This window comes from Pelodiscus sinensis, chromosome 5 (assembly GCF_052426305.1).
Source record: "Pelodiscus sinensis isolate ZL-2025 chromosome 5, ASM5242630v1, whole genome shotgun sequence".
Classification (NCBI taxonomy): domain Eukaryota; kingdom Metazoa; phylum Chordata; order Testudines; family Trionychidae; genus Pelodiscus; species Pelodiscus sinensis.
This window is the reverse complement of record NC_143056.1, coordinates 80,245,205-80,258,708: the sequence shown is the minus strand read 5'-3', so window position 1 is coordinate 80,258,708 and position 13,504 is coordinate 80,245,205. Positions and strand designations below refer to the sequence as shown.

Below are 13,504 nucleotides of genomic sequence, written 5' to 3'. Positions count from 1 at the left end.
ATTTCCATAGGACAGAACAGGCATCTGATGGATTCATCTATGATGGGCAGGACTCGACAATTAATGTAATCTATTCGCCCGTGGCAAGTAGATTACAAGCTGGCACAGCTGCGCAGTGCAGTCAGCGCATGCGCAGCGTGCAGAACCATGCTGCTGGTAAGCGGGGCTCGCCGCAGCTTGGCGAGCCCTGATGATAGGTATGTCTACATCACAGGAAGGACAGGGTTTAAATCCAGTCAGAGCAAGTTATTCATCTTGTTCAGTAACAGCAGTTCTTCGAGATGTGTCCCCCCCATAGGTGCTCCACTGTACATGTTGGGCTTGTTCCAGTGTCGCAGATTGGACATCTTTTCAACAGTAGTCTGCCAGACCGTGCATGCATGTTGGCTGTCTCACGCTGTTAGTGCCATTTTCTGATTGTGTGCGGTCCGGCTCCCAACAGTCCCTCCTGACCACCGAAGTCTGAAAAATATAAGCAGATACTCCGAAGCGGTGAGGAGGGCAGGTCATGGAGCACCCAGGGGGACACACATCTCGAAGAACCATTGTTACTGCACAAGGTGAGTAACTTCCTCCTCTTCTTCAAGTAGTGTCCCTGCAGGTGCTCCACTGCAGGTGACTTCGTAGCAGTAGCCTCGTAAAGGAGGTGGGATCCAGAGTTATCACATCGCCCTGTAGAGAAAACAGCGGAGGCCACTGCTGCGTCAGTCATGAAAATATTGGAAAGTGCATAGTGTTTTGTAAATGTGAAGTCGGAAGACCATGTGGCCACCTGGCAAATGTCCTTGAGGGAAACTCCCTTGAGGAAAGCAGTGGAAGTTGCCATTGCCCTTGCTGAGTGGGCTCTAAGTGTGCGTGGAAGCAGTTTATTCCATAGTGAGTAACACCATACAATGCAGGAAACAATTAGTCTGGATATGAGTTGAGCTGATGGAGGGAGACCCTTGGGGCAGGTAGCTGTGTAAATTAATAGGCACTGAGATCTACAGAAGGTCTGTGTCTTATCAATGTAAAACGCCAGTGCACAACACTTGGGGTAAAATGTAGCAAGGAGTATGGGTTCATTTATATGAAACTCTGAGTTAACTTTAGGTAGAAATGTCAGTTGAGGGCATAGTATGACTCCCTGAGGTGTAAATATTGTGCACGGAGGTGTTGCTGAAAGAGCAAACAGTTCCCCAACTCTGCATGCCGATGTTATTGCCAAGAGAAAAACAACTTTCATGGTTAGAGAGGATAAATTGTAAGTCGCCAAAGGCTCAAATGGGAGCCTCATTAAGGTGTCCAGGACCAGCTCCAGATTCTAGGGGTCTGGAGGCTATCTATGGCATGGAAAGAGATTAGTAAAGCCTGTCATGAATCTCTTTCTAATTGGGTATGAAAAAATAGAATAGCGGTCCACAGAGTGTCGGAAGGCTGCGATTTTCACTAGGTGGACCTCGAGAGAAGAGAATGCTAGCCCCAAATGCTTGAGATAGAGAATATAGTCCAAAATGCACTGCAAAGGCAATGTGTTGGGGTCTAGGTTGTTGTCCAAACACCCAAGCAGAATCAACGCCATTTATGCTGGTAAGTGATACACACATTGAGTCTTCTGTTATGTAAAAATGTGTTTAACAGCCTGGGAACAACTCAACTCTGTTTGTTGGAACCAACTAGGAACCAGACCATCAAGGAGAGGTGCTTGGGTTCAGAATGTACTAAGTGCCCATGGTCCTGCATTAGCAATTGCATCATCTGGGAAGGCGATACAGAGGATAAGGCGACATGTGGAACAGGTAAGGGAACCACATCTGACATGGCCAGAATGGTGCCACCAAAATTACTCTGGCCCCATCTGTGGCTATCTTTTCCAGAACTTTGGGAATGAGAGGAGTGGGAGGAAAGGAGTACAGAAGGTGACTACTCCAGCTGAATAGGAGAGCATCTCCCCTGGATCCCGCCCTTGAGCAATATTGAGGGCACTTTGCATTGCAATGTGTGGCGAAGCGATCTATTGGTGGAAAAGCGCACTGAGCACATCTGGGTGTAGTTCCCATTCGTGATGTGCTATAAAATACCTGCTAAGAGCATTGGCTGTGACACTGTCCTTGCCAGGGAGGTACACTGCCATGATCATGATTTTGGCTGGTTGCACCAGTTCCATAATTGTATTGCTTCCATACAAAGGGAACGGTACTGAGCCCCTTCCTGTCTGTTTATATAATATACCATCATATTGTCGGTGAGAACACACAACACAGCCACAAATAAGAAGGAGAAAATGTTTGCAAGTGTTGAAGACGGCCCTCAGTTTGAGGAATATGATGTGCTGTAAGGACTCCTTGAATCTGATGGTTCTGTAAATGGGCGCCCCAGCTAAGCAAGGATGCGTCGGTCATGACCTGTATAGTTGGTTGAGGTCAGTGAAAGGGTACTCCACCCAACATATTGTCGAGGATGGTCCACCATGTTAATGATTCTTTGACATGACGAGGTACTACTACCATCCTGTGAACGTCATGCCTGTTTGGCGTACACACCATGGCTATCCAATGCTGAAGGCACTTGAGGGGTAGTCTTGCATATGCCATGATGTAGGTCGTAGCTGCCCTGTATTCCATGAGTTGTAGACAGGCAAGTATAGGAGTTATGGGACTGGTGGAGAGAACTTGCATGAGGTCTTGGATACTCTATAACTTGGTTGTGGGGAAGTATGCGCGCACCATGGTAGAATCGAGGCGTGCACCTATGAATTCTAGGGATTGCTGCGGTGTCATGGATGACTTTGGAACGTTGATTATAGTGAGTGCCTCGAATACTGCCCTCATGTTGGTAGCACAAAGGCCTTTGTCGAATGAGGAGGCTCTAAGCAGACAGTCATCTAGGTAGGGAAATACGATGATTCCCGACTGTCTTAAAAATGCTGCTACTACTGCGAGTGTCTTTGAGAAAACCCTGGGAGCTGAAGAAAGTCTGAATGGTAGAACTTGGTACCAGAAGTGCTCAGATCCCACTAAGCAGCGTAGGAAGCAACTGTGTGCAAGGTGGATAGTCACATCAAAGTAGGTGTCCTGTAGGTCGAGGGATGCAAACCAATCTCCGTAGTCCAGTGCTGGGATGATAGTTGCTAAAGTCACCATCTTAAAGCTTTGTTTACGAAGAATGTCCAGGATGAGGTGAGCGAACCCGAGATGGTGAAGGTAATTCTAGTGAAAGAGGCACATTCGGGAGTTGGTGATGGAGCAGGCAGTGCACAAGTCTTCTGGCATACTGTCCAGCACCACCCAAAGTGTCGGTGCAGTGACAATGCAGGTGTTGACAGATACCGGTGCCAGCTGCGCATTCTTGTGAAATGCCAGTGCCGTCGCTAGGTGGTGTGCCGGTACTGGCTGTGGTGCTGGTGCCATAGCGACCAGTGCCATAGGTGGAGCTGTCGACGCCGACTGTGTCATTGGTGCTGAAGTAGGTACCAGGTCTCTCGGTGCCGGTCTGGTTTCTGCTCCAGATACTGGTGCCACGTGCATCGTCCGTGCCAGACTGGGTGCCGACGTGATTCAGGCTCGTTTGTTTGTTGGGCCAGCAGATAGGAGCCACGCCCGAAGTGCCTGGCTTGTCTCCTGTGCTAACCTGTGTTGGAGGTAGGGAGTGTGAGGGAGGTCGTCTCCTTTTTGTACGGGTGGGCTTTGATGAAGAAGGCCAATGTCTGGCAACCGCCAGAAATTTAGAAGAGTGGGAAGAGTCAGTCGGCAGCAACTCAAGTGCCTTGTTGAAGAGACGCATTTTCAGCCTAATTTCCCTGTCCTGCCTAGCTTGAGCCGTGAGCTTGGAGAAGTGGGGATATTTCTGAGGGATACGTCCCTCACCCAGATCTTGTACGGTAAGAGTGTCCATCTGATGTGGGCATCGGCTGGCGGAATGTGCCACATTTTTTGAAACCCGGCATGGCTCAAGTAGTAAACGGTGGAACATGTATATTTTTTAAACGAAGGTATACAACTAGTAAAAACCCGAACTACGAACTATGAGTAAACTAACACACACCTATTAACTTTCAACTATTTACCATCTGATTTGTCTCAATTCCTGACAGGATTGAACGCGAGATAGAGCTAGCGTCTGTGACGAGGATGGTCAGGAGGAACTGGTGGGAGCTGGACTGCGAATGATCAGAAAAATGGAGTGAACGGCATGAGACGGCCAACGCACATGCACTGTCCTGTCCAGCAGACTGCTGCTGTAAAGATCTCCGATCTGCAGCACCGGGACAAACCTGACACCTACAGTGGAACATTCACGGGGACACTACTTGAAGTTTAGAATCTGCCATAGCTAGCTTCTGGGGTAAAGCATTTTGCCCCACTGTACAAGAGAATGCCCCCTCGTCTGTTCTAAACACTTATTTCTTTCTTTGTGAAGGGACTGCCCAAGAAAATAAAAAGGGAAGATGAAAATGACAGTTCTCTATGGGAAAAAGTTCTGGATATCAGAAGCAGGCTGGACACGGTCTAGGTTCTGTCTGATTGCCACAAATGGTCAGCGGGAGGGCTGGTGCCACTCTGCTGTAATCTTTATTTCCTCATATAACACTGCATTATGTGGAAGGTGTGGTCCCACTGGATACTGGTCAACAAAAGATTCTAAGCTCACACACAAAAAGCATGCATGCAACTACAGTGATATGTACTTAAAGAAGAATCCTGGGTTCTATTCTACATTATGGAGCAGAGTGTGCTGTAATGGTTACTCACATTTCTGTCCTAACATATCACTTCTCTAATCAGTTTGCCTCTTCCATCTCCATGTTACCTGGCCAGCAATACAGGTAGCAATAAGAAAACTGAAATGACAGTCTCCTTGATCTGATGCCAGGAGCAGTAACTCCAGGAAGAGTCCTGCTCAATCTTTGCAGCCCTGAGCTAGAACATGCTTAGTGCAAATGAAATGTTTGAGAAATTAGATATCAACATCTAAAAATCCTCTGCTGAACACATGCAGTTGGCATCTTTCAAAGGCTCCAAGTTAAATTCTTCCTAAATGTCAAGTATCTGATCTAACTTATGGATGTATGTGCTAGAAAGTTCCTCAACAAAACGCTTACAGTAATTTAACATTTATAAAAAACACTTCCTGATATTCTTATTTTCAGAAATGGTTAAATTTTTTTTGCTGAAGCTTCCCAAAACAATTGCAGCCAGAGGAAGACACATGGCATGGAAAGTTTCAAACTAATCAATTAAAGTTTGGCCAAGTTATAAGCACCTGACCGCAATCTTAAGTGGAAAGTATTCTGCAATCTTATCTACAGCATCACCACCAGCAGCTCCACTTATACAGGCAGTTCCCGAGTTACGCGGATCCGACTTACGTCGGCTCCGCAGTTACGAACGGGGTTTGCTGCCCGTCTCCCTGGTCTGCTGGAAACCAGCAGACCAGGGAGACGGGAAGCAAAGCCTCTGAGGACGCCGGCAGCGGGACAGCCGCGGCGCGTCTGGGCTGTCCGCTGCCCGCGTGTTCCGCGGCTTTGCTCCCCATCTCCCTGGTCTGCTGGAGACCAACAGACCAGGGAGATGGGGAACAAAGCGGAGCAAAGCCACAGAGCACGTGGGCAGCCCAGACGCGCCGCGGCTGTCCCACTACCAGCGTGCTCCGCGGCTTTGCTCCGCTTTGCTCCCTGGTCTGCTGGTCTCCAGCAGACGAGGGAGACGCGGAGCAAAGCCAAGCCGCGGAGGACCCAGGGGGCGGGACCGCGGTGCATCTCGGTCCCCCGCCCGCGTCTCCCTGGTCTGCTGGGGGGGGGGGGGGGGGGGAAGGGGCGCAGCTAGTCCAGGCTTCCCAGCAGCTAGTCCCCCCCCCCCAGCAGTCCAGGCTTTTTTCCAGACGCCTGTGGTAGAGCAGCTGGGGCGCTGCCGGTTGGTCCCGCAGCACCGCTCTGGGCGCTACTGGACCAACCCGGCAGCACCCCAGCTGCTCTGCCCCAGGCATCCCCAAGTCAGCTGCTGCTGAAACTGACCAGTGCTGACTACAGGAAGCCCGAGGCAGAGTTGCTCTGCCCCGGGCTTCCTGGAATCAGCCGCTGATCAGTTTCAGCAGCAGCTGACTTGGGGACGCCTGGGGTTCTGAAGTTGAATCTGTATGTGAGTTGGAACTGGCGTCCAGATTCAGCCTGTTAAAACTGATCAGAGGCTGATTCCAGGAAGCCCGGGGCAGAGCAACTCTGCATCGGGCTTCCTGTAGTCAGCTGCTGGTCAGTTTCAGCAGCGGCTGAATCTGGAGGCCAGTTCCGACTTACATACAGATTCAACTTAAGAACAAACCTAAAGTCCCTATCTTGTACGTAACCCGGGGACTGCCTGTAATGTTTAAAAAATTGTGGATTACTTCTACCTAGTGTAATTGCTCTGACATCAGCACAGTTATATCCTGGATGAATTTGTTCCACACTACCACTAATATTAATTTACATATTTCTTTGTCTGAAAAACCAAATGGAGGGAATGCAACTTGCTGGAATTAGTATAAGGAGGTAATGTTTAGGATTGTTTCGAGTTCCAGGAGATTATATGCAGTTTGGAAAGTATCCCATTCTAGATTACACCTCAATTGCTCTTGGCAATGAGATAATTGTACACTTTTGGACAGTTAGACATTTCTCTTTTTACCATATCCATGAAATTTAAGTGTTATGTGAAGTGATATAAAATTAAGAATGTAATAGAAAATTTAAAATGATGCTGTAATACTTATAAAATTGTCTTCATGTGGACTACAAAGGCCAAAAGAGGTGTATTTTAGCTATCATGTGTTAATTTTAAAATTTAGAAGTTTCACATACTTATTTCACTGGCAACATGTTCTAGTTTTTCTTGAGCTCTGCTGATAAGAACCACGTTCATTCCATGCTTTGCTAGCTGAAAGAAACAAAAGAAACAGAGCAGTTCAAATCACAAGTGTGCAATAGGTTACTGGCCAGCATCACTCTTGAAGAAAAGATAAAACCTGGGTCAAGTTAGGGACTTTAACAGCAGGGAGCCAGCTGCCCCTCCACCCTCTGCACTGCTGCCTCTCAGAGGCAGCAGCTCAGGGGCAGATAACTCCAGGGGAGCCTTTGCTGCTTCTGGAGTCAGACGTGGGGGGGGGGAGGGGGGGGGAATTGGACAGGAAATGCCACAGGAGCCAGCCGTCCATCACCTCCCTCCCTCTGCTGCCTCTGATACTGAGGTGGCAAGGAGGTGGGTGGGTGTAGCCATTAGGATTAGCCAATGAGCCCAGGCTTATCAGTTAATTGTATTAATGATTATACACTAATATCCCGTAGTTCAAATACTATAAAAGATATACTGACTGGTAACAGAGAAAGTGAAGTAAGTCAGTTACCTGTTTCTGTAACTGGCTTTCCTGGAGATGTGTTGTTCATGTCCGTTCAACTTACGTGGTGTGTGCGCTACCCCATATGTACTGGCACCAGAAGATTTTTCCTCGGTTGTATCCTTAGGGGCTCAGCTCTGGCGCCCCCTAGATGACACACATGCAGCACTATATGTGTGTGCCTCCGGCCTCTTCGCTTTCCAGTTTCTTGTTGCCAGAAACTCTGACATAGGACAAGGGGATGTTGAATGGACACACGTAACATCTCTAAGAACACCAGTTACGGAAACAGGCAACTGTCTTTTCTTCAATTGCTCACTTCCATTCAACTTAGATGACTCCAAGCAGTAAGTTTAGGGACATGTAGAATTCAGTACAGCTCTGATGAACCCCACGTCCTCTCTGGCATGTTGCTAATGGCATAGTGGGACATGAAAATGTGAACCGAAGACCATGTTGCAGTCTTACAAATGTCCACAATCAGGACATTGGCTAGGAAAGTGTCTGAAAAGGCTTGGGCCCTGGTGGAGCACACCCTCACCAGTGGCAAAAGTTCAACCCCTGCCAAATCATATCATGTCCTGAAGCAGGAAGTGATCAACCTGGAAATCTGTTGAAGAGATCAGAAGACCCTTCACACAGTCTGCCTATGCCATGAAGACCTCGTCAGATTTACAGAAGTTCCTCATATGAGCCAGGTAGATAGTGAGTGCTCTCCTGACATCCAAAGCATGGAGGTGCCTTTCCTTGCTGGCCTTATGGGGCTTAGGATAGAAAACAGGAAGAAATATATCCTGGCCCATGTGGGAAGAAAGGTTGGATGAGTTCCAAGCTGCAACTTATCCATGAAAGAAGGCCATGATGTGAGGATATGGAGCTCAGACACCCTCGTAGCCAATGCTACTGCTATCAAGAAGTCCCTTTCACTTGTGTCAGCGAGAATGGAACTAGAAACCAGTGGCTGCAAGGGAGGTCTCAATAGTGCAGACAGAACCAAATTAAGGTCTCACGGAGATAGGGGAGCAGGAGCATGTGAGAAAAGCCTTGAGACCTTTTAAGAATCTGGCTGAAAAGTCAAGATAAAAAACATGGAATGGTCCCAAAAGGGTGGATGGAAGGCAGAGATCACAGCTAGGTAGATCTTGGTTGATGCTAGAGCAAGATCCGAGTGTTCCAGGTGGAGGCAGTCCAGTATCATCTGCAGAGGGGCTTCAATGGGGTTCACTCTCCTCTCAGACAGAGAATAGGATCAATTTTACCACAGATGGATCTTGTGGATGGCTTTTTGCTTTCCAAGAGGACTTGCCTTACTTCCAACAAGCATGCCTACACTCCTGCACATTTAGCTATGGATCGGCAACACCATGAAGTGGAAGGGCTGCAGATCCAGGTGCAACAGATTATCCTGTGACAAAAGAGCTGTCTAGACCGGAGGCAGCCACAGCTGCTGCAGCAAAATATCCATGAGGATCACTCGCGCTGCAGCCTGCTTCATCTTCTGCAGTACCTTGCCGATTAGGGGAAGTGGAGGAAACGTATGCTTCCTTCTGACCATGGGAAAAGGAAGATGTCCTCGAAGGAATTCTCCTCCAGGCCCTGCCTGGAGTAAAACCTGGAGCATTTTACATTCTGCCTGGTTACAAATAGATCCACTTTGGGAGACTCCCAATCTCAGAAGAGCACAAGTCACAAGAAGCCACTTCTGGGTGAAAAGCCCACTTGTGGTGAAAACATAACTGCCCACTCAGGCATTCTGAAATGGCTTTCTTGGGGATGGGAAGGTGATGGGCCCTTCTAAGGAGATACTGTGCAGGACGCAGAAGTCCTAAGGTCCTAATACCTCCTGATAGAGAACTGCGGAACAAGTTCCTGCCTGTCTGTTGACTTAGAACATTGGCTACGTTGTCCGTGAGGACCTGGACCATCTGCCCAACAAGTGTGGGAGAAACATCTCGCATGGTCTTAATACAGCCCACATTTATGTGGAGGCTCAACTCTGCAAGAATCAACTCTCCTTCTGTCCACAATTTGCCAAGATGGGCTCTGCAATCCCAACTGAATGTGTCGGAAACCAACTCCAGGGAGTCCCACAGCTGTTGGAATGGCACATTTGGTACCTGTAGGATGTGTGATGGGAAGATCACCACTCTGCCTAGTCAATGCCTGACCGGAGAGTAAACTGAGATTTGCCATAGCTGCAGACAGTACATCCTGAGCCTAACTAGCTGCATGACATAGCTGCACATTGCTATGTGTTCCAGAATGCATAGGTAAACCCTGGCCATAGTCAACCATGCAGCTGAAACTTGCAAGCAACTTGAACCTGTCCAGAGGGAAGCATGGGTCACCTAAGTTGAATGGACATGAGCAATCACTCGAAGAAGAAATAGCTATTATTATTTACAATAGCTAAAGAAAGGAAAAAATAAATCAGTGAGCATATACGGTAGTACACCTTACTTCCTCACCCCAAAGACACGTACAAAAGATCTTCAATAATAAAGCTCTGAGGTAAGAGAATATTTACATTTACAGATAGGAAAACTGAGGCAGGGGTTAAATAATTTTCCCAATCTCAGAATAAGGTCAGTGGCAGAATTTGGAAATTAGAATTTAGGCTCTTAAACCAATATTTAACTGAAACAGATTAGATTGTTTCTTTATAACTCTATGAAAATACAATTTGTAACAAAATTAACTGTTACCCCAATCATATACATTATATTCCTTTATTTGTTCTATTGTAGGCCAGATTCGCTGCCCAGTCTAAAAGCCAAGCAAAAGTGCAAGATACCAGTTTACATATTCATACTCCACGTGTAATACACAAATGGGGACATTTCAGGTAAAACTGAACAAGGACAGAATTAGTGCACATTTGCATGATTCAGGATGGCATTATACTATTTTACTTCCAGAGTCCAGATATGGTCTGTATCAATTCTGATACTTCTAAAGGGGAAAAAAAGGCTTACCTCTTCTGCATAGGCTTTTCCAATTCCATCTGTAGCTCCTGTGACAACTATAAGAAGGATAAAAGGGGAAAAATAAATTAGCTACCTTTACAATAATAATTTGTAACCAAGAAATCATTAGTAGGTTTCCGGAACACCCCTTCTGACCAAGCAGCTCACCAGGTTACATCCTCACATGGTGCTTTATTCCACATTCTTCTTTATTATTAATTATTTTTAAAGCCAACTTTAGAAAACTGATACTCCCTCTTCTAACTCCGCAATCCAAATTTGGAGACCCAGATTGCTTTTTATGGACCAAATGGTGACTTTCAATTCTCACTTTCAATTGTAAAAATTAAGTTGCGACTATTAAACAGCTCTCAGTTTAGTTTTATTTAAAACAGTGAGATTAAAATGACCAGAGGTCCATACAGAATCGATAAAACTAGACTCATGGTAGACTAAACACCAGCCAGCAAAAAGCTGGTTAGAACTAACTTCCACTCGGATATTCATTTTCTGACCCCTCCACTCACTGCTAACACCCCAGTGTTCAGAAAGGCTAGATTTATAAGTGGAAAGTATGGTCAAACAAATTCTTAGGAACATTTTTCCGCTATAGAAAATTAAATTTTTTAAATTCTGAAAATTTCTGGGGTATGCATGTTTTCTGCAAAAGCTTTTTAGTTTTCAGCAACTGAAAAAAATAGTTGTTTGTATTCTGAACCTTTCAACAAAAGCCAAAGTTTTCAAAATCAACAAACCCATTCATCCTGCTAGTGGCAAGTCTGGCATAGGATGACTAGCTCATCTGTATTGGACCCTCATGTTTTTCTGGGACCCTCACCTACTGATGGGCCATGAGGAACTAAATCTTGGCACATCATGGCCGCTTCTGAGAGGGGTTTCCAAAACTCAATTCACACCACTTTCTATTGTTTTCGCAAATAAAGCTAAATAACACCAGTTCTATCTATTTTCACTACTTTGCTTACCACCTGTTAGCCCCTTTATCCAGCTAAGCATGCACATTCAACACCTCTTTCGTCAACTCTTCTCTGCCAGCCAGCCAACTTAACTACACTTAAATATTCTTCTCACTTGTGCAGATTCCACTCACCTGCCTGTTCTAGTTTACCCCCACAACCCAATTGAGATTTGGCTACATGACAGATGATGTTATCCCTAAATTCACACAAGAACTAGAAATTCCTTTGTGCTGATTCTATTCCTCCCTGTCACTAGCTGGGGTAATTTTGCTCCTATAAACTTACTGTATTAAACTGAATTTGGAGCCTTAACCAAATTTCCTATTCAACTTTAAGTTCAATTAAAATCTGCCGAAGCTGCCTCTCAGGTGTTAGAGTATCATAACTGGGCAACAATGATTTTCCTTCAAAGCATAATTTTGCAAAAGCGGTAGTAACATATTCAAACAAAAGACATCCCCTCTTATGAAGTTTAACTCATGACTATTAATGCACATGCTGCAGATGGGCTGCTTTTAGTAGGATAACAACTGAAATGAGAGCTCATTTAAGGTGCCCATTTCCATTTCTTCTGACCAACAGGTTCACACGAGTCCAGTTTGCTTGCAACAAATCAAGAACAAAACAAGTCATCTGTTTTTGCAGAATTGTAATGAATCTGACAAATGATACTGTCCCTTAAGTTTAAGGGCTAAAGCAAACTCTGCTCTAAACATTACATTATGTTTTATCATACAGTTTGTTAGCGCAGTAAACAAGCCAAGAGAGAAACTGCACCAATACCTTCTCAAATAATGTAATTGACCATCTTTTTACCAGAATTATATTAGTAGAACAAAAGGAAATGCAGGGCCCAACACCAGAATACCCCCATAGTAAAATGGTTCAGACACTTAGCTGTTTCTGAGAGGGAGATTGTACTGTGGTCTCTCCCAGTTCCCAAGTAAATTTTCTAATCATGGGACTCTAGTTCTTAAGAAAGCAAGCATTTTTGTGAAACTAGTCCTCTTTTGCCTGTGTCAAAATGCATGAAAACAAAAACAAAAAAACTGAATCAGGTTGAAACAAACATCTTTGTTTCAACCTGCCTCAAATTGTTTTCAACTCAAACATTTCAAAAGAGTGTCCTGTTCAGGATAGTTCCACTTAGATCGGGGTGGGCAATAATTTTGGAAAGGGGGGGAGCCACTTTACAAATTTTGGAAGTGGTCACGGGCTGACACAGAAGGGGTGGGGCCTCGGGTGGATGGGGGGGAGCTGAGAACTACCCTGCTGGGTACAGTGACATTTTCTGAACCAGCTGCAGCTAATAAGAACAGTTTAATTTAAATTATGAAACAAATTAAGAATTTTAACTTCCTCATGCAAGTTTATCAAACCTCATTTTAAATAAAGTAAAATATGTCCAACACAAAAGGTTTCAACATTCTTTATTTATGGCAGGGGTGGGGAACTTCTTTTGCGTCTGGGGTCACTGACCCACCAAAAAAACAAAAAACAAAAAAAAAAACCACCACCAATCAGTTGGGGCCCACACAAGTGAGAAGCAAAAACACTCCTCCAACCTCACCCCACCATCGCTCACTGATGTGGCCCCAACTGAGACACCTCACTCCCTCTCATGCCCCAACCTCACAGGGTGAAGGGAAGGGAAGGGAGAAACTGAGGTTCAGGGCTTTCCATAGACCAGATTTTCTGGGTTTCTGGAATTAGTGGATTTTATGGCTCTGGGCTCCGGTGCATGAGACAGGGCTGTTAGCAAGTAATATAGGAACAGGGTGCAGGATCTGGCAGGGAGATGGGGTGCAGAAGCAGGCTGGGAGTAGGGTGTCTGGCCAGGTGGAGAGAGCAGAACCAAAGGATGGTGCAGCGTGTGGCCAGGAGAGAGGATGCAAGAATAAGGGAGGGTGTCAGAGCAAGCTGGGGGTGCTGGCTCTTAGGGAGGGGGGAAGTGACGCGACTGGGGAGTCTGGACATGAGGGGGAACCTTCCCTGGCTTCATGCTCCTCTGCAGCAACGGCTGCAGCAACGGCTGCAGCGACGAGGTCCTGGCCTCCCCAGAGGGAGGCTTCGTTGCCGCAGCCATGGGCTCCCGGAGGCCACAGACACTGCTGCCACAGCCACACAATCCGGGGTTGGCCCCGAAGCACCGTGGCCACAGGCCACCCAGGAAGCTGGAGGCACCTGTACTGTGGCCTGGGGCTGTACCAC

General features: G+C 46.3%; 1 protein-coding gene across 2 annotated transcripts in view; it reads right to left on the bottom strand.

Moving 5' to 3' along the window:
- The window catches only part of HSD17B12 (hydroxysteroid 17-beta dehydrogenase 12), a 156,843-nt gene that overhangs the window by 87,098 nt on the left and 56,241 nt on the right, over positions 1–13,504 (bottom strand). For both annotated transcript variants that reach the window (XM_089778549.1, XM_075927517.2), the window contains exons 2-3: positions 10,323–10,369; positions 6,815–6,890 (exon numbers count right to left, since the gene is read on the bottom strand). In XM_089778549.1, the coding sequence (XP_089634675.1) occupies positions 6,815–6,890; positions 10,323–10,369 (123 nt within the window). The remainder of the gene's footprint in view (positions 1–6,814; positions 6,891–10,322; positions 10,370–13,504) is intronic.